General features: G+C 41.8%; 1 protein-coding gene across 1 annotated transcript in view; it reads left to right on the forward strand.

The window, feature by feature from the left end:
* Positions 1 to 224: 224 nt before the first annotated feature.
* pigb (phosphatidylinositol glycan anchor biosynthesis, class B) overlaps positions 225 to 20,815 on the forward strand; it is a 32,143-nt gene continuing 11,552 nt past the window's right edge. The window contains exons 1-6 of the mRNA XM_060829893.1: positions 225 to 373; positions 4,570 to 4,701; positions 8,926 to 9,047; positions 12,085 to 12,189; positions 13,014 to 13,144; positions 15,456 to 15,596. Of these exons, the coding sequence (XP_060685876.1) occupies positions 250 to 373; positions 4,570 to 4,701; positions 8,926 to 9,047; positions 12,085 to 12,189; positions 13,014 to 13,144; positions 15,456 to 15,596 (755 nt within the window). The 5' untranslated portion in view covers positions 225 to 249. The remainder of the gene's footprint in view (positions 374 to 4,569; positions 4,702 to 8,925; positions 9,048 to 12,084; positions 12,190 to 13,013; positions 13,145 to 15,455; positions 15,597 to 20,815) is intronic.

The following is a 20,815-nucleotide window of genomic DNA, read 5'->3' on the forward strand; positions in this document are numbered from 1 at the left end:
CTCAGCGGGGAGAGCGCAGGCGCAACTGTCGCAAGGTCTTATGGTTTTCGTAGTTTTTCCAGGAGAGGCGTGCCGTCACCCACTCCTTGGCCGCACCGAGCCGGGACGATTGGCCCGTCCCACGCGTGCGCCTGGTAGCCCCGCGCGCTGATTCACTGAATGGAGATCGCGGCTCGGCTGGGTGATGTCACGTGGCCGGAAGCGGAATGGAACAGTGAAGATTGTCCTACACCAAGTGCAACAGACAGAATGGATACACTTCGCAGAAAACTGTTTTTGGGTAGACATGCTGCAGCCTCAGAAACTGTTAGACTCAGAAAGAGAAAGTCAACCCTGTACAGTAAAGAGCGCTGCAACACGGAGCAGGGCGTAGGTAGAGTACACGAGTTACTTTAATCCGTCCTCGGTTTGTCCCTGCTCTCTGAACATGTTACTGAAATTCGTGTCGCACCGTTCTGCTTGTGCAAACAAACCCTACAATGATATTCGTTGTCCTGGGAATATTTTTCCCAGTAGAGGAAAAATCCATTCTTTATTAGAGGGATCGCAGTTTTAATTTTAATTATGATTGTTACATGTATATAGGTACAGTGCTAAGTTTTGTTTTATGTGCATTACTGTACAGGTAGGTCATATCATACAACGTGCTTTAGGGTAATAGAGCGAAGAATACAATGTTACAGTTTCAGTGAAGGTGCACAAAGTGTGATCAACATTAAATTTAAAATTGGAGAGGTCCATTCCGAAGTCTAATAGCAACGGGGACGAAGCTGTTCTTGACTCTGTTGGTATCCTGAGCTTTAAGGTAAGGGGTAGGAGGTTTAATAAAAACCCAAAGAAACACGGAAGCTGTAAATTAGAAATGAAAACAGAAATTGCTGGAAAAGCTCAACAGATCTGACAGCATCTGTGAAGAGAAATCAGAGTTAACATTTCGGGTCCTTCGGTTTAGGTGGAATTTAAGGGAGAGATCAAAAAGGTCACCAAGACCGTTGTGGATATCTGGAATCATAGAATCCCTGCAATGTCGCAGGCCCTTTGGCTTAGCAAGTTCACACTAATTGTCTGAAGAGTTTCCCACCCAGACCCATTCCCCGTTACTCTGCATTTTCCCCTGAGTAATGCACCTAACCTATGCTGGAACTCACTAAAATGGTAGAGGCAGGAATCTTTGATATTTAAGTAATGTTTAGATGATCACTTAAAAGACCATTTCATACAACTTGGTAGGGTATGGCACAAGAAAGAACAGATTAGATTGAATAGATGCTTGAAGACTGGTGTGGAGATGTTGCCCCTTTTTCTGTGCTATAAAGACTCTAACTTTGCCTTGCTGCACATCCTGCAGGGATTTTATTCTGTTCTCACAGTTTCTCTCATCGCCATTGTTTCTGTTTTAACAATGTACTACTACTTTAGTTGACAGGGTATTGACCATTTCCATTCCATTTCTCACTGTGATCTTTCCCATTGTCCTTAAACATCGACATTCAATGGATTACCCTTTGTTTTTACTGCCATTTCCAGTGTGATGTCACCACTGACTATTTCAGCTCTGTGTTGCACTGAGTTTCCCACAACACTTATTCTCCTTCCCTTGAAACATTTTCAGTCAAACCCAAGGGATTCAACACTTGCCTTTTCAACTGGTATCTTTTTCAATGTTCAAGGCCCCCAAAGCATCATCCAGGGTGAAGTGGTCATTTACTTACACAGTATCAGCTTTAATCAAGATTTGGAGATGCCGGTGTTGGACTGGGGTGTACAAAGTTAAAAATCACACAACACCGGGTTATAGTCCAACAGGTTTAATTGGAAGCGCACTAGTTTTCGGAGCGACGCTCCTTCATCAGGTGATTGTCCTGATGAAGGAGCGTCGCTCTGAAAGCTAGTGTGCTTCCAATTAAACCTGTTGGACTATAACCTGGTGTTGTGTCATTTTTAGCTTTAATCAGGTATACTCGTTTCATTGCTTGCGATGCAGTCACTATGCATTGTGGCTCCAAATACAGATTGTTTGATCACTGCAGAAAACCTTGATTCAGGTCATAAATGTAACCCTGACCTTTTGGATGCTTATCATTTTAAGTTTCTTGCACACACCTGTTCTGTTTCATCTGTCCTTGACTCGTACATCCTTCCATTGAAATTCCATGTACGTTTGAGGAACATCATGTCATCTTTTGGTTCACCCTTTCCAGGCTCAACCGAGAGTCCCCTGTGTTTCAGCTGGCAGCTGCTGTTAGTGATTCTGCTTCCCCATTTACACCTTTTCTGTATCAATCATTTGTTGCTTGTACCCTAACCACCCCCATTTCCCTTGCTCTATCATTCATTTATTCTCTCCTACATATTAAAATCTACATTTTTTTGTTCCCTCTTTTACTGTTTCTGAATTTGCTTAAAATTTCTGCACTGTTACCCATATGTGCTTTGTATGGTATGATCTGCCTGTAGTGCATACAGAACAAAACTTGTCACTGAACTTAAGCACGTGACAGATTAGATTCTATTAATTATTGTCACATCTCAGAATTTGAAATGAAGTATGTCTGAAATGCTAATTTTCTTTCTGTTCATGGATCCTGCCAGTTCTCCTAAACATCTTTTTAAGAAAATTTTGGATTTCTAGCAACCAAAGCCTTTGGCTTTTATATGATCCTCTCAATGATCTCTCAGGTTAATTGAAAAGGTTCATTGAAACTTGGTAGGGTATGGCCCAAGGAAGGACTAATTAGTTTTGGTGAAGGTTATTTGGATATGGGATTTTTTTAAAGGATCTGTTAACACTGAGAGATAGGTAAATTTACTTTAATGATGTCATGAATGGTTTTAGCTGCTCTGGTGGAATGTGTCAGAGCTGTCAAAATGTGAGTGGAGTTTTCAGAACTGGATGTGAATGGCCTGAACCCATCTCAGTGAGATGGAAGCAGTTGGGATCATGAGAGGAGGAAGTGACAATGCAGCCTCTTGATGAAGAAAAAAGAAAATTCTGGACTTATGCAGAGAATCAACCAGGCAGGCATGTCATCCAGGAAGAGTTGGATAATTGTTATTAAGTTAATAAAATGTGATGGAGGTTTGTCCTCTACTATGTGCCCTCTTTGCTCATTTTGTTACTGTGCACAAGGATATTTTTATATGGTGGTAGCATTGCTCTTTGTATTGCTGGCACCTCATTTTACAGTTTCTGCTTCCCCACTGTTTCAAAGGCCCTACGTTACAGATGTCTGACAACTTCTCTCTAAGTCTTCCACCAATTATTTCAATTTTATGGCCCCTGTTTATTGCTCACTATGCTATGAAATAGATCCTTTGTATTCACTCTATCTAGGCCTGTCAATTTTATGTACTTCAATTAATTCTTCTGTCAATCTCCTCTGTTCCAAAGAAAGCATCTATATTCAACAGGAAAGCTATTTTGGAGAGCCTCTGTTTGTCTCAGTCCCTCAGGGTCTGGTTTGACTTGCTTGCTTCCATAGTGATCCAACAGATTCTGAGGTAGCCAAAATTGTGAGATCTGGAGACTCTGTCGCAGATGCTGCTTGAAAGGTTTGGTAGAGAGGTTGCTCTTGGGTTTCTGTGCTCCCTTTGACACTTCAGTTTTATGTCTGCACAATCGTGATGAAATCTCTCGGTGTTCAGTGCCCTCCCAGATGAGCCATCTCTGCTTGTTTGGTCATAAGCCAGCAACTGCAGTAAGTTAGCAGGGAAGCATAGCCTGGTCAGTGATGCTTTGAAGACTTCCTAAAACATTTCTACTTTTCTCTGGGGCGACCCCTGCAATTGATTTCTAAATAGAGTAATTGCTTCTTTAGTCTGTTGGCAGGCATAGGACCAGATGTCTCACCTACCATAACTCGTTCTTAATGATTCGCAACACTTCCTGGTGTTATATTTGGGTAACCTTGCACTGGTGTTATAGGTGGTACTTCTCTGCTGTTTTGAGGTAACCACTACAGATTGTCCAAGTATCTGAAGGATATAAGTCCACAGATGTCCATTAAACAAGGACATTAGCCTTGGTTTTGAGACCCTGGTCCTCAAATACTGTCTTCAGTTGGCCAAAGGCTGAACCAGTACACAGGAAAAGATAATGAATTTTGCCATTTACGTTCTGCTTTCATTGTAAAGAAGATATGTAAACTGGGTGCACTTTTTCCAAGATTTCATCATTGATCTCTTTCAGTAAATTGCCCACAGATATGGAAATGATCTACAGAGCAGATGGGGAAACCATTCAACCTACACTGCCTTCAATTCAAAACTACACTGTACCAACCTCCATAATAGCGCTCACTCGAAGACAGAGCTCCAAGTCATTGTCCTCTCTTTTGATGCACTTGGGAAAATGAACCTATCACCAATCACCTGTGTGCAGAAATGTTCTGTAATTTTTATACAAGTATAATATAAGGTTCTTTTTCTTAATCTGTAACATTTAATCAATAAAATGTGTTTAATGTGACACTTCAAAAAAAGTACAAGTGATATTTGGAGCCACCAAAATCTTTTGCTGCTGCTGGTTCAATGGTTTTGTAATTATCATTTTTGTTTTGTTAAGTTTAGGATTATTCGGTCCGGACTCCTATTTAACTATGTTCAGTATCGTTTTAAGGATAGTGAACTGCTTTCTGGTCCAAACGAGTTTCGTTCCTGATGAATATTGGCAGTCACTAGAAGTCGCACACAACATGGTCTTCAAATATCCTTTGGTTTTCAGATTATGTATACTCTTTGTGAAAATACTATCTTTTAGATCATGATTTGGAGCTCGCATGTGTATGTACCTTTGTGGAGATTGTAAATCTCGTATAACTTTTTGTAACAGCGACTGGCTGCCATTATAGGACCAGGTTGCCAAAGCATTAATCTGGTTCTCTGGAATACTGGCAAGTTTCATTACTGCTATACAATCACCTTCCCATATGGACACCAGATCTCAAAGATGACTTGGGATTATACTTTAAATTTGTTTACTTGGATTGTTGAAACTAAATGCAATTTATTTCAAGGGTTATGGACAGGATACTGATTGAGGATGATCAGCCATGATCATAATGAATTGGGGTGCAGGCTCGAAGGGCAGAATGGCCTACTCCTGCACCTATTGTCTATTTGGCTGGAAAGATTTGGAGCAGTTGAATTTGTGTAACAGAATATTGCTAAAAAATAGTTAGTGCCACTTTGATTAATTGGCATGTGAAACTTCCCACACATTTTTCATTGACCATTATACTGACACTAAGAGTAATGTGTAATTCTTTGTAAAGAGGTAAATTTGTAAAGGCAAATCAGGTCAGGACTTATACATTGGAGAAAGTAAGGACTGCAGATGCTGGAGATCAGAGCTGAAAAATGTGTTGCTGGAAAAGCGCAGCAGGTCAGGCAGCATCCAAGGAGCAGGAGAATCGACGTTTCGGGCATAAGCTCTTCTTCAGGAATGAGGAAGGTGTGCTAAGCAGGCTCAGATAAAAGGTAGGGAGGAGGCACTGGGGGAGGGGCATAGGGAATGCGAAGGGTGGAAGGAGTTCAAGGTGAGGGTAATAGGCCGGAGTGAGGTGGGGGCAGAGAGGTCAGGAAGAAGATTGTAGGTCAAGAAGGTGGTGCTGAGTCCGAAGGTTGGGACTGAGATAAGGTGGGGGGAGGGGAAATGAGGAAGCTGGAGAAATCTGCATTCATCCCTTGTGGTTGGAGGGTTCCTAGGCAGAAGATGAGGTGCTCTTCGTCCAGGCGTTGTGTTGCCATGGTCTGGTGATGGAGAAGGCCAAGGACCTGCATGTCCTTGGCCTGGGAGTGGGAGGGGGAGTTAAAGTGTTCAACCATGGGACGGTTGGGTTGGTTGGTCCGGGTGTCCCAGAGGTGTTCTCTGAAACGTTCCGCATGTAGGCGGCCTGTCTCCCCAATGTAGAGGAGGCCACATCGGGTGCAGCGGATGCAATAGATGATGTGTGTGGAAGTGCAGGTGAATTTGTGACGGATATGGAAGGATCCCTTGGGGCCTTGGAGGGAAGTAAGGGGGGAGGTGTGGGCGCAAGTTTTGCATTTCTTGTGGTTGCAGGGGAAGGTGCCGGGAGTGGAGGTTGGGTTGGTGGGGGGTGTGGAACTGACGAGGAAGTCGCTGAGGGAGTGGTCTTTCCGGAAAACTGAGGGGTGGGGATGGAAATATATCCTTCTTGGTGGGGTCTGTTTGGAGGTGGCGGAAATGACAGAGGATGATACAATGTATCTGGGGGACAGAACCCCACTGGTCCTCACCTACCACCCCACCAACCTCCAGATATATAGTATCATCCTTTGTCATTTCCGCCACCTCCAAACAGACCCCACCACCAGGGATATATTTCCCTTTCCTCCCCTATCAGCATTCCGGAAAGACCACTCCCTCTGCGACTCCCTCGTCAGGTCCATACACCCCCACCAACCCAACCTCCATTCCCGGCACCTTCCCCTGCAACCACAAGAAGTGCAAAACTTGCGCCCACACCTCCCCCCTCACTTCCCTCCAAGGCCCCAAGGGATCCTTCCATATCCATCACAAATTCATCTGCACCACCCCACACATCATCTATTGCATCCGTTGCACCCGATGTGGCCTCCTCTACATTGGGGAGACAGGCCGCCTACATGCGGAACGTTTCAGAGAACACCTCTGGGACACCCGGACCAACCAACCCAACCGCCCCCTGGCTGACAACTTTAACTCCCCCTCCCACTCCGCCAAGGACATGCAGGTCCTTGGCCTTCTCCATCGCCAGACCATGGCAACACAACGCCTGGACGAAGAGCGCCTCATCTTCCACCTAGGAACCCTCCAACCACAAGGGATGAATGCAGATTTCTCCAGCTTCCTCATTCCCCTCCCCCCACCTTTATCTCAGTCCCAACCCTCAGACTCAGCACCGCCTTCTTGACCTGCAATCCTCTTCCTGGCCACTCCGTCCCCACCCCCTCTCCGGCCTATCATTCTCACCTTGACCTCCTTCCACTCTTTGCATTCCCAACGCCCCTCCCCCAAGTCCCTCCTCCCTACCTTTTATTTTAGCCTGCTTAGCACACCTCCTCATTCCTGAAGAAGGGCTTATGCCCGAAACATCGATTCTACTGCTCCTTGGATGCTGCCTGACCTGCTGCACTTTTCCAGCAACACATTTTTCAGCTCAGGGCTTATACATTCAATGGTATGGTCCTGGGGTGTGTTGCTGAACAGAGAGACCTTGGAGTATAGGTTCATAGTTCCTTGAAAATGGAGTTGCTGGTCGATAGGATAGTGAAGAAGGCATTTGGTATGCTTTCCTTTATTGGTCAGAGCATTAAGTATAGGGGTTGGGAGGCCATGTTGAGGTTGTACAGGACATTTGTTAGGCCACTTGTGGAATATTGCGTGCAATTCTAGTCTCCGTCCTATTGGAAGGATGTTGTGAAACTTGAAAGGGTGAAGAAAAGATTTACAAAGATCTTACAGGGTTGGAGGATTTGAGCAAGAGGGCGAGACTGAATAGGCTGGGGCTGTTTTCACTGGAGTGTCAGAGGCTGAGGGGTGACATTAGAGGTTTATCAAATCATGACAGGCATGAATAGAATAAATAAACAAAGTCTTTTCCCTGGGATGTGGGAGTTCAAAACTAGAGGGGATAGATTTCGGGCGAGAGGGGGAAAATTTAAAAGGGACCGAAGGGGCAACTTTTTCACGCAGAGGGTGGTGCATGTATGGAATGAGCTGCCAGCGGAAGTGATGGAGGCTGGTACAGTTACAACATTCAAAAGGTATCTGGATGGGTATATGAATAGGAAGGGTTTAGAGGGATATGGGTGAAGTGCTGGCAAATAGGGCTAACTTAATTTAGGATATCTAGTCAGCATGAACAAGTTGGACCGAAAGGTCTGTTTCTGTGCTGTACATTTCTGACTGAGGTGCTGTGTGTTTGCATCAGAAAATTGATAGGATTTGTGTGTCAAGTTTTACCTTATGACTGTACACTTCCATTACAAATTTCCAAATGCAAATTTATATAATGGTATTTGTCATGGTAACTTGAAATGTTGTAATTCTATTCTTCCATCATTAGTGGTTCAATAATCTTCAGTCTTCTGTTTCATAATTCCTGGGGTTGTATAACTGTTGTGGCCGGATGTTTGCTATTGATCATGTCGGTTAATCCTATTGGGAAATCTCCTAACTCAGCACATCTGTTTTGCTATAAAAGGCCCTGTCATGCAGGGTTTCGCTCTCAGGTCAGTGGGTGAGAGCATGATTGAGTTGGGCCGGTCACCTCTGGAGATGGTTAGGATTTAAAACATCTAAAGTCAAGATCTCCAGAGTAATTGCGATTTTGATACTCCAGCCCCAATTATTAATCAAAGCCATTTCCAATACCTCTCCTTCACAAATTTTTATAAGCTTTGCTTTTTAACTATAATTAAAATTTTATATAAAAATAAAGATACAATGAGTTTAAAATGTGTACTGAATAATGCTATTGTGCTCTAATATAGTTATTACCTATGTTTGGTATGACCTTATGAATGGAAGAAATCCTGTTGTTTTCTTCTTTTGACTAAGGATGTGTTACATTGTTCAATGTCTTCATTTTCATCAAACATTTGGGAATCTACTAGTGAGGAAAAGCAGGGCCTTGCCAAGTTGAACATAGAGAGAGCCAAATAGTGTAAAATTTTGGGTTTTGCAACTGTGAATGAAAGATCAAATATGCTTTTAAGTGGAATAGAGAGACCAGCCATAGCCTATATATCCTATCACATTGCTGCAAAAGCACTGCCTTTGGGCATGATCCATTTCTTTATTAATGCCTATCAGAGCGCACAATGTGGTTGCCATGTGGCCCACGATGAATTGATTACTTAAATCAGAAGAATGGTTTATCTATTTGTAAAATAAATATGTAATACTAAACCTTAACATTCTCAAATACGGTTATTTAACCTGGGAATGGAAAGAGAGACTTCGAGGCTATGCATATCCATTGTTCTTTGCAAGCTTTTATAAATTGTTGCAAATCTTCAAGAAGGATACTGTTCAACTGTTGGTAAGCCTTAAAAGAGTAATTGTTTGTTACTAATCAATCTTGTCTGTTCGAAATTTAGATTCTTGAAATACCAGGGAAGTTATTGACTCATTTTTGTTTTTGGGAAATGCAGATCCGTGTCAGTTCTTTGGTATCAGAAAAGCACAGAATGATGTGGCACCAAAGGAAGCCATTTATCCCATTGACCCCATGCAGCTGTTTGATAGGACGTAGAAACATAGGAAATAGAAGTGGGAATAGGCCTGTTTGGCCATTTAATATGATCATGGCTGATCATCAACTCAATATCCTGTTCCCACTTTCTCCTCAACTGTTTGATCCCTTTAGCCCTAAATACCATATCTGTCTCCCCTTTGAAAATATTCAATGTTTTTGCCTTAACTGCCACGGTAGAGAATTCCAGAGGCTTCAGGGTGAGGAAATCTCTGCTTATCTCAGTCCTCAGAATTATTTAATTAGACTGACTCGCTTTTTCTCTTACAGTCTTTCTCTTTATTTGCTTTGATTTTTAAAAATATTTTTGAATCTGTCTTCAATTATTACATTTCAGATTATAGGAATTCACTGTATGGAGAAACACAGCTTACCTCTCTTTTGTTTCTTTCTTGGTCAATCATCTTAAAGCTGTGTACTTTTATTTACTTGCCCTTTTTGGCATTACAAAGGATTTTCTTTTACTTTTTATCAGAAATTATTATAATTTTGGTTACTCGTCAAATCTCTTTTTAACCATCTGTGCTAGAAGCAGATTATCCACAGTTTCTCATGTGTCTCCACATAATTGAAGAGCTTCATCTTGACACCATGCTAATAAATTTCTTCTGCACCCTCACGAAGCCTAAAATATTTCCTAAAGTGTAGGGTGTAGCTTTGCTCGCTGAGCTATAGGTTTGTTATCCAGAAGTTTCATTACTAGGCTAGGTAACATCATCAGTGGTGACCTCCAAGTGAAGCAAAACTGTTGTCTCCTGCTTTCTATTTATATGTTTGTCCTGGATGGGGTTCCTGGGGTTTGTGGTGATGTCATTTCGAGTTCGTTTTCTGAGGGGTTGATAGATGGTATGTAGATCCATGTGTTTGTTTATGGCGTTGTGGTTGGAATGCCGGGCCTCTAGGAATTCTCTGGAATGTCTTTGCTTGGCCTGTCCCAGGATAGATGTGTTGTCCCAGTCGAAATGGTGGTTTTTTTTTCCTCCGGGTGTAGGGCTACGAGGGAGAGAGGGTCATGTCTTTTTGTGGCTAGCTGGTATTCGTGTATCCTGGTGGCTAACTTTCTTCCTGTTTGTCCTACATAGTGTTTGTGGCAGACAGGAAGAAAGTTAGCCACCAGGGTACACGAACACCAGCTAGTTACAAAAAGACATGACTCTCTCTCCCTCGTAGCCCTACACCCGGAGGAAAAAAAACCACCATTTCGACTGGGACAACACATCTATCCTGGGATAGGCTAAGCAAAGACATTCTAGAAAATTCCTAGAGGCCTGGCACTCCAACCACAGCGCCATTAACAAACACATAGATCTAGATGTCATCTATCAACCCTCAGAAAACGAACACGAAATGACTTCACCACAAACCCACAGGAACCCCAACAAACATATAACTAGAAAGCAGGAGACAGCAGCTTCGCTTCACTTGGAGGTCGCCACTGATGTTACCTAGCCAGGTAATGAAACGTCTGGATATCAAACCTACAGCTCAGCGAGCAAAGTTACACACTAAACCTAAACCTCATCCTGAGCTACAAACCTTCCTAAAGTGTGCCCAGATTTGAACACATTATTCCAGCTGAGGCTTTGCTTTTGACTCTTTCGTGGAATCGGAGTGTCGCTGGCACAGCTAGCGTTTGTTGATCATCTCTAATTTTCCTTGCAAATGTGATGATATGTGATCTACTGGAACTGCTGCAGTTCATTTGCTGTAGGTTCTCCTACACTGTCTGAGGTCTACTCCTGGCAATGAAGGCTCAAGGGACCAAATGGCGGCGGCCACACGTTTATGTTCTAATGCATTTTTAATAGCATTTTCAACTTGTCCTGCCAACTTCAACAATTTACATGTACATGTTCTCTTTAAAGCTATACCATTCATTTTTATTTTACTTGTCCTCATTCATCCTCCTAAAATATAATGCAACACATTACTCCGCCATGTGAATGCCTTTTTCTTCAGATCGTTTATCTTCCTAAAGTCTCTTACCAACCTCTTCACATTCATTTCATCTCTAATATTATGTCATCTGCAAAAAGACAACTGTTTACCATTACTGTCTGCTCTCTGTTTACACTTCTGCCAATATGCTGCCATTGTCTTGATACAAAGTTCATACTTCAACTGCACTACCGTCATCAACTCTTCATTATTTCATCAAACAACTTGAATCAATTTTAAATAGTCGCTTGGCAATGCAAAACATGAACATTATTTAAAACAAAAAGACATACATTTTGTCAAACCTTTTCCATATTTACAAGGAATTTAAAAATTAATATCTTTGTGTAAGGATATAGTTCTTCACTTTTGAGAGGTGTGCATACTTTATTCTGCTGGTAATGGGAGTGAGGCGAGAGTAAAGAAATTATAAGTGGTACAGGAAATAACTGAGTTAATTTGACTTAACTATTTTTAACATTTTGCATTGTCCAGTGTTTCTGTTCTTGTACTATTCTGTCTTTGTGGTATGCAGTAGGGCTTATACAAGTGAAATTACATGCTTATAGGCTGCAATGACTTCTTTTATTTCAGTCCTATATTTAGTCCTCTAGCAAGACTCATTCATTCCCACCTTTACATTGTATTCTGCAAGCTTCTGCAGATTGAATCAATTTAGATTTTGTAGAAAACATGCTATTTACACAACTTTTTGTAAAATGTAAATTTGTGCTTTTGCTAGCAATAACTTTTATTGAGGGCAAGAACAATTTTTTTTCTCCATTAAGACAGGATGGCACTAAATAAACAATGATTTACACTGGCAATCTACCATCCAACATAAACTCTGTTGTGACCAGCAATCCTGCCATAATTGGTTTTGCAGATCTGGGTTCCTCGATTAGTCCAGTCCCTCCTTGCAGCACTGGCAGATGTAAAACTGTATTCTATCGTGAAAAAGCATGAGAGCACAGAAATTGCCAAATGGGTGGTAAGTAGAGTTTTTGAGTCCTTTCATATTTACTTGCTTTTACAGTGCAAAATAAAACTTCTTCCAACACATTTTGACTCTGCCTTAAAATTTTCTGGACTTTAAGATGAGACTACACGTGAAAGAATTTTAATGTGACAAGCTCCTGAAGGTATGAGAAAATAGCATTCAGCACATTAATACATTTTTACAGTAGTAGTGAACTGGAGCATCCTTCTGAGAGTGAAGTTGATTTTGACTTAAGGTATTGCCAAGATAAATCTTAGACAAGAATGTGTAATATTGAGAAGGGGAATACAAGTTAAGCAATTGGATAAAAGCTCATAATTTCTAAGTATTAAAAGTAAACCCATTCCTTGAAGACGTTTGCTTTGTTAGTGTTATTATCTACTATCTCCAAGTCTGCGGGGCTTCAAAATCTGATCCTCAATTCCAGGTCCACAATGTCAGCCCACCCTGATTTTACATCCGCCTTTGTACTTTAATTTGGAAGTTTAAAAACTTACAGGCTCCATTTTAGAGGGAGAAAACTCCAATTTTGTACAAGGAGTTTGCAAGCTAGATATCTAAAAAGTTCTGTATTCCACAGCCTAAAGGCTCTTACAAATTGCATGGTTGTAAATGGACTATGAAAATGAAAGATGGATAAAATGTATTAACATCAAATAACATCTTGACTTTTGTGGCTGACTGTATAAGTGTACTCCTTTCATTGTATCATTTGCTACCTTGATTTTTTGTGTATTTAGAACATTTTTTAAAATGTAGACTTAGCCTTAAATTCAAAGTTTTGATACTGTACTTAACAAAAACAAATTTTCCAGTACTTTTCACAGGTATGTTCTTGGTTTACCTGGTATTGCAGCACCCGGACAATTACAAATAGTATGGAAGTGGTTCTAACCATCTTTACACTTTATTACTACCCTTTTCAGGGTACAAAGACTGGGAACAGGTTAGGAAAATATTTGCATATTCTAAACATTTTTAAAAAAAATGCTATTGCATAAGTTAGCAGTGTTTTCCTATGCCGAACTTTGTTCTCACTTCCTATGCAGAAAAGAATAAAATCTGTACCACTGCAATTGAATTAACTCCATTTTTAGAGTGCTATTGTGCATTGCTATTAAATATCACCTATAATCTGTACCCTGATTCCTGATGAAGGGTTTATGCCCGAAATGTCGATTTTCCTGCTCCTTGGATACTGCCTGACTTGCTGTGCTTTTCCAGCACCACACTCTCGACTCTGATCTCCAGCATCTGCAGTCCATACTTTCGCCCTGTAAGCCATATCTTCACAGGCATCTTTTTGTGCTTGAGAGAGAATGAACAATCATAGAAGATTTGAAGGAAAAGCTTTAGAGGGATAACACAAATGTTGATTAATACTGATTATCGTTGTCATAATGAGCTCGTTTCAAGTAGCAATTTCCGTTTTGGAAGCTAGTCAGCGTGGATGAACCTTTTGGCTACCTGTGTATATATAGGGAATACAAAAGATTGAGAGAAGATATAGCCATTGATATTTTTTGGGTAGGTCTGTGAAGTCCTACATTATGAATACAGTAGGTTTCTCTCCCTATGTGAGAATACTTAGTTAAGAAGAGTATTCTGTGCTATTTGTCAAAACAAATTGAATGCTTCATTATGTGATATGTTGAACTGAGGCTTCTATGAGAATTCTTCAAAAAAAATTGACAAAATCCACTTTGAAATGGTGTAATGCTGAAAGTGGTTGTTAACCTTCTCCTGAATTTATAGATAGGAGATGAAAAAGGTTCAAAACCATAGTATTCGCTGAATATTTAGAGATTTAAAACCATTAAAAACTCAGTGCAGGCCTTCATAAATACATTCCCATGCATATTTTTGTTTTCTTCCATTGCTTGCTGTCCATACCATTTACACAGGGTATGCCTGAGTTGTGACAGTGATGATGACAAATGCTTGGTCTTCATCCTTCATGTTCTGTTTGTTGGTTTTGACATGGTTGATCACACCGTTATTCTTCAATGTCTCTCATGTGTTGTCCAGCTGAGTGGGGTTGCTCTCACCTGATCCAGTTTTGCCTGTCCAACTGCGTCCCGATATCAATTACAATGTCATCTGTTTGAGGACATCAAAGGTAATAGTTCACAAAGAATAATTCCTTGGCCTCCTATTTCTCAACTACAACTACTTGGTGACATCACTTGAAAGCACAGCCAAAATATTCATGTCTACGCTAATGATCTGCAGCTCTACCTCACATGACTCCTCTCATGTTGATAAATTGTCATAGACAGAAGTTTCTTCCAATTAAATTATTTGCAGTCCCACTCCAAACTTTGTCCCCATACCATCTAAATCCTCCTTCCAGTTGTTTGCAACCTGATATGACTTCTGTTTGGGTTTAAGGACTGGACCTCCACCGCAGCCAGCCCTACCTGCAGCTTGTTCTACTTTTTTTTCTGCAGGCAACATGAAATAATTACATTTTGTGAACTAAGTAAAAGTCCACATGAAAATCTGGGTAAGGACTTAAATTCAGCCTCTTCATGAAGGTTCCCTTTCCCTGGCATCATAGTTCCTACCAGGAAAAGGTTGGGGACCATGGAGTTCAGTTCTTTTTTTTAATCTCCTGACAAGGTTAACAGTGACTTTTTTTCCCCATCCTAAATTCCCCCCCCCCCAAAAAGGAAAACATATAGAAGTCCCTTGAAAAATATTTTTTAAACTCCTTTTTAAAATTTGCTTGAATTATTGCTCATCTATGAGAGATGATAGAGGTCAGATGTTTCATTAAATGAAACTTGTTCACCTTTGATTTTTTCCTCACTTTAAGACCAATGCCTTCTGTCTTTTGTAGAACATTTTAGTTGCTTACTGTTAAAAGGTTGTCATTACAGTACCGTTATGCAGTAGATGATTCTGTATATAATGCTGACATCTTTGCATAATTCATATTGATGAGAGCTGATGGGTGAGTAGAGGAGAAGCAGCAGAGAGACAGGAGATATTTTAATATAGCTGGTCATTTCTCCCAGGGAAAGTGACAGGAATGGCTGTGGGAAATTATGAAAGATGTGGGAAGAGGATGCAAAAGTAGAAATTTCAATGAACGAATGATCTCACTGCAAAACCTGCTGTAGAGAAGTTATCATTTTTAATTGGGAAGATGGCAGAAAAGGGTGTGTTTATAGAAGTGCCGTTTCATTTAGTGGTAATGTTTGAAGGTAGTTGTCAGAAGAACTCATTTTCTGTTTTTGTTTTTTGCTTTGCAGTTCAAAGTATCTGGCTCTGATTGCTTTTGCGATCATTGTGCGTCCTACTGCTGTCATCCTTTGGCTGCCGCTGCTATTTTTTCATTTCTGGCAGGAACTGAAGAAACTGGACCTGTTTTTGTACAAATGTCTACCGGTTGGGTATGTACATGAACTGGGCAGGGGGAGTTTACTCGATAGCTGTTGAGGCACGTACAACTTGAGACAAACTAGCTTCAGAGCCAATTTTACATTTTTTGCTGTTGAATTCACTTTACAATTGGGAACTAAATGCATTTTATGCCAGATCTGCGATTGTTCTGGGACAGAAAGGATCAAAAGTATTCACAAAGTTATTAGTTGTAAAGTTTCAATTTGGAAGCAGTGTGACGTGACCTGGGTAAAAATTAATGGTAAAGCAATACGATTTCTCTTTTTTTTACATTCTGCTAAGGGGACTAGCCGGGATGACAGTGCAGAGAGGAATGTTACTCCTGCACGATGTTTGAGATGAGGAAAGCCATTAGTGTCCCATCTAAGTACATCTGCAGGAACTGCACCCAACTCTCACTCCTCCAAGTTAGGGAATTGGAGCAGGAGCTGGATGAAATTTGGATCATTTGGGAGGCAGTGGCTGTGATAGATGAGAGTTACAGGGAAGCAGTTACTCCTAGGCATGAAGAACGCTGGGGGAAGATGGAAAAAGCGGTCAGTGCAGGGATCCACTGTGGTCGTTCCCCTAAAACTAGATTAGAATGGTGCTAGAAAAGCACAGCAGTTCAGGCAGCATCCGAGGAGCAGGAAAATCCCCTGAAAAACAAGTACACCGTTTTGGATACTGTTGGGGGGCGGGACACGACTTGCCAGGGACATGCAGTGGGCTGCAGGTCTCTGGCACAGAGTCTGTCCCTGTTGCACAGAAGGGCAGGAGGTAAAGGAGGAGAGTGTTAGTCATTGGGAACTCAATAGTTAGAGGCTCAGAAGATTTGTTGGGAACGAATGAGACTCACGGTTGGTGTGTTGCCTCCCAGGTGCCAGGGTCCATGATGTCTTGGATTGTGTCTTTGGAGTCCTGAAGGGCGAAGGTGACCAGCCTCAAGTTGTGGTCCACGTAGGTACCAATGACGTAGGTAGAAAGAGGATTAGGGTTAGAAGGCAGGATTTCAGGGAGCTAGGGTGGAAGCTGAGAGCTAGAACAAAGTGGTGTTATCTCTGGTTTGTTATCTGTGCCACGTGATAGTGAGGCAAGGTATACAGATATCAGCTGAAAATGTGGCTGCAAGGATGGTACAGGAGGAAAGGTTTCAGGTACTTGGATAATTGGGGCTCATTCTGGGGAAGGTGGGACCTCTACAAACAGGTGTTCATTTGAATCAGAGGGGTACGAATCTCCTGGGTGGGAAATAGGCTGGTACTATCCGGGTGGGTTTAAACTAGCTCAACAGGGTGATGGGAACCTGAGGTGTAGTTCCAGTGCAGAGGAGGATGAGAGTAGGGAGGGCATGGACAGGATTTCACGGTCATAGGAATGTGCTGGCAGACAGCAAGCTGGTTTGAAGTGTGTCTACTTCAATGCCAGAAGTATCCAAAATAAGGTAGGTGAGCTTGCAGCATGGATAGGTACCTGGAACTTCGATGTTGTGGCCATTTCAGAGACATGGATCGATCAGGATGAGGATTGGATGTTGCAGGTTCCAGAATTTAGATCTTTCAGTAAGAACAGGGAAGGCGGTAAAAGAGGGGGAGGTGTGGCCGTGTTAGTCAAGGATGGTATAGCGGTGGCTGAAAGAACTTTTGACAAGGACTTGCCTACTGAGATAGTATGGGCTGAGGTTAGAAACCGGAGAGGAGAGGTCACACTGCTGGAAATCTTCTTTATAGGCCTCTGCAGAGTTCTATGGATGTGGAGGAGAGGATTGACAATACGATTCTGGGTAGGAGTGAAAGGAAAAGGGTGGTTATCATGAGGGACTTTAACTTCCCCAACAGTGACTAGAAATGCTATAACTCTAGTATGTCAGATGGATCAGTTTTTGTCCAATGTGTGCAGGAGGGTTTCCTGACACAGTATGTCAAAGGGCCGACGAGGGGAGGCCACACTGGATCTGGTGCTTGGTAATGAACCAGATGAGGTGTTTGATTTAGTGGTAGGTGAGCACTTTGGAGTGAGTGACCATGATTCAGTTACATTTAGTTTAGCAATGGAAAGGGACTAACTCTTGCCTGTGGCATGTACTTTTGATGGGGGAAGGGCAATTACAATGCGATTAGGCAAGACTTAGGATGCATAGAATGGGGTAGCAAAATGCAGGGGATGGGACAATCGAAATGTGGAGCTGGTGTAAGGAACAGATATTGCGTGTCCTTGATAGTTATGTCCCTGTCAGGCAGGGAGGAAGTGATAAGGTAAAGAACTGTGATTTACTACAGAAATTGCATCTCTTGTTAAGCAGAGAAAAGAGGGTTATTTGACAATGAGACGAGATGGGTTCAGATGAGGCATTAGACAGTTACAGATTAACGAGGAAGGATTTAAAGAGAGAGTTAAGAAGAGCAAAGAGAGAACATCAGTCTTCAGCAGGTAGAATAAAGGAGAACCCTAAAGCTTTTTATAGGTATATGAAGAATAAAAGGATGACTAGGGTAGGAATAGGGCCAGTCAAAGACAGAAGTGGGAAGTTGAGTTTAGACTCTGTGAAGATTGAAGAGGTGCTAAATGTATATTTCTCATCGGTTTTCACTCAAGTAAAGGAGAATATTGTAGAGGAGAAGAATGAGATATTAGACTAGAAAGGATCGAGTTAATAGGGAAGAGGTGTTATCAATTCTACAAGGAGTGAAAGTAGACAAGTCTCCTGGGCCAGATGGGATTTATCTGAGGATTCTCTGGGAAGCTAGGGAGGAGATGTTGGAGTTTTTAGCCTTGATCTTTGCGTTGTCATTGTCTACAAGTTTCGTACCAGAGGACTGGAGGATTGCAAATGTTGTGACCTTGTTCAAGAAGGGCAGTAGAGGTGACCCAGCTAATTAAAGACCAATGATTCTTACTCCTGTGGTCGGAAAAGTTTTGGAAAGGATTATAAGAGATAGGATTTATAATCATCTAGCAAGCAACAATTTGATTGCAGGTAGTCAACATGGTTTCGTCAAGGGCAGGTCATGTCTCACACATCCCATTGCGTTTTTTGAGAAGGTGACTAAGCACGTGGCTGAGAGTAGGGCAGTTGGCGTGGTGTACATGGACTTCAGAAAGGCCTTTGATAAGGTTCCACATGGTAGGCTGTGGAGAAAATGCAGAGGCATGGGATTGAGGGTGATTTAGCAGTTTGGGTTAGACACTTAACTTTCTGTAAGAAAGCAGCAAGTGGTGGTTGATGGTAGCCTGGAGCCCACTTACTAGAGGTGTGCCACAAGGCTCTGTTTTGGGACTACTGCTGTTTGTCATCTTTATAAATAACTCTGTTGCAGGCATACGTGGATGGGTTCATATGGTTACAAATGACACTATGTTGCAGGGGGACTTGAATAAACTGCAGAAGTGGGCTGAGAGGTGGCAAATGGAGTTCAGTGCAGATAAATGTGAGGTGATTCACTTTGGGAAGAATAACAAAGGCAGAATATTGAGTCAATGGAAAGATTCTTGGTAGTGTGGATGTACAGAGGGATCTTGGGCTCCATGTGCATAAATCCCTGAAAGTTGCCACCCAGGTTGCTGTTAAGAAGGCATATGATGTGTTAAGTTTTATTGGTAGAGGGATTGAGTTCCGGAGCCGTAATGTCATGTTGCAACTCTACAAAACGCTAGTCCAGCTGCATTTGGAATATGGTGTACAGTTCTGGTTGCCCCATTACAGGAAGGGTAGGGAAGCATTGGGAAAGGTGCAGAGGAGATTTACCAGGATGTTGCCTGGTCTGGAGGGAAGGTCTTACGAGAAAGGTGGAGAGACTTAGTTCTGTTCTCATTGGAAAGAAGAAGGGTGTAGGTTTGATATCCAGACGTTTCATTACCTGGCTAGGTAACATCATCAGTGGTGACCTCCAAGTGAAGTGAAGCTGTTGTCTCCTGCTTTCTATATAATATATATAATATGTATGTATGTATGTATATGTGTGTGTGTATGTCCTGGATGGGGTTTGTGGTGATGTCATTTCCTGTTCGTTTTCTGAGGGGTTGATAAATGACATCTAGATCTATGTGTTTGTTTATGGCGTTGTGGTCGGAGTGCCAGGCCTCTAGGAATTCTCTGGCATGTCTTGGACAAAAACCAATGTCATCTACAAAATTCTATGCAAGGACTGCCACAAACACTACGTAGGACAACAGGAAGAAAGTTAGCCATCAGGATACATGAACACCAGCTAGCCACAAAAAGACACGACCCTCTCTCCCTCATAGCCCTACCCATGGATGAAAAAAAACCCACCATTTCGACTGGGACAACACATCTATCCTGGGACAGGTTAAGCAAAAACACACTCCTAGGGTGTACACACCTAGGCTGACTTTAATGAATTTGGAGTATAACCCAGAAATTCAAGGTACATTTTGGTGAAGTGGAGGGAGATTAGGCAGGAATGTGTCATTTGTAGAAACAACAAATAATTCACCAGCAATATCTCAAATTAAAATGTTTTTTCATGCCATATTGAGAACTTCAACTTCGGCCTGAACGTTCCTGGACTTGACTTCCAGATAACCCTGATAATGGATGTGGATTTCATTTTGGATTTGTTAAAATCATTCATTGCATGAGAATGCTAAGGATTACAGCTCCCATCACCTACATGGACTGTCGCAACTACGTTTTCAGACAACCTGGGCCAGTTATGCATTTAACTCCAGATAAGGGACTATCCTGATCCCTGACTTTTTATTTTAAACAGAGCAACCTTGTCTAACTGTCCAGACAACAGAACAGAGAAGATTGTTGGTATGGGTTATTTCTTTGCATTCTTTGTGTAAAGAAACTTTGATTTCTTTTTCAAAGAAGTCAATGAAAAACATTGGAACTTCATTAATGAGGCCTTTCTTAGTAGTCATAAACCTTGAGATAATTGCATGACTAATGGAAATCACCAACATTCTGTTTAAGTTGGGAAGCCCCATGCGAACCAATTATTGTGCCACAACATGACTTCTACTTTTGGAGGTTGCTGTTGCACCTAGCCCCTGGATATTCAAACAAGGGAAGCAAAATTAGAGGGAACACTAGCGATCACCACCCAGGATTATGACTACCAGGCTCTCATTTCTGCTTTGAATGTTGTTTGCAGCATTTGGAGGGAAGCTTCCCGATTCAGCTATCATCTTTCTGAAAAACATTCTATGTAAGTTAGTGTAGTATCTGATGCCGTAATCTCTCATCTGAGAAACCTCTGAG

The sequence above is a fragment of the Hemiscyllium ocellatum genome, chromosome 9 (genome assembly GCF_020745735.1).
Source record: "Hemiscyllium ocellatum isolate sHemOce1 chromosome 9, sHemOce1.pat.X.cur, whole genome shotgun sequence".
In the NCBI taxonomy this organism is placed as follows: domain Eukaryota; kingdom Metazoa; phylum Chordata; class Chondrichthyes; order Orectolobiformes; family Hemiscylliidae; genus Hemiscyllium; species Hemiscyllium ocellatum.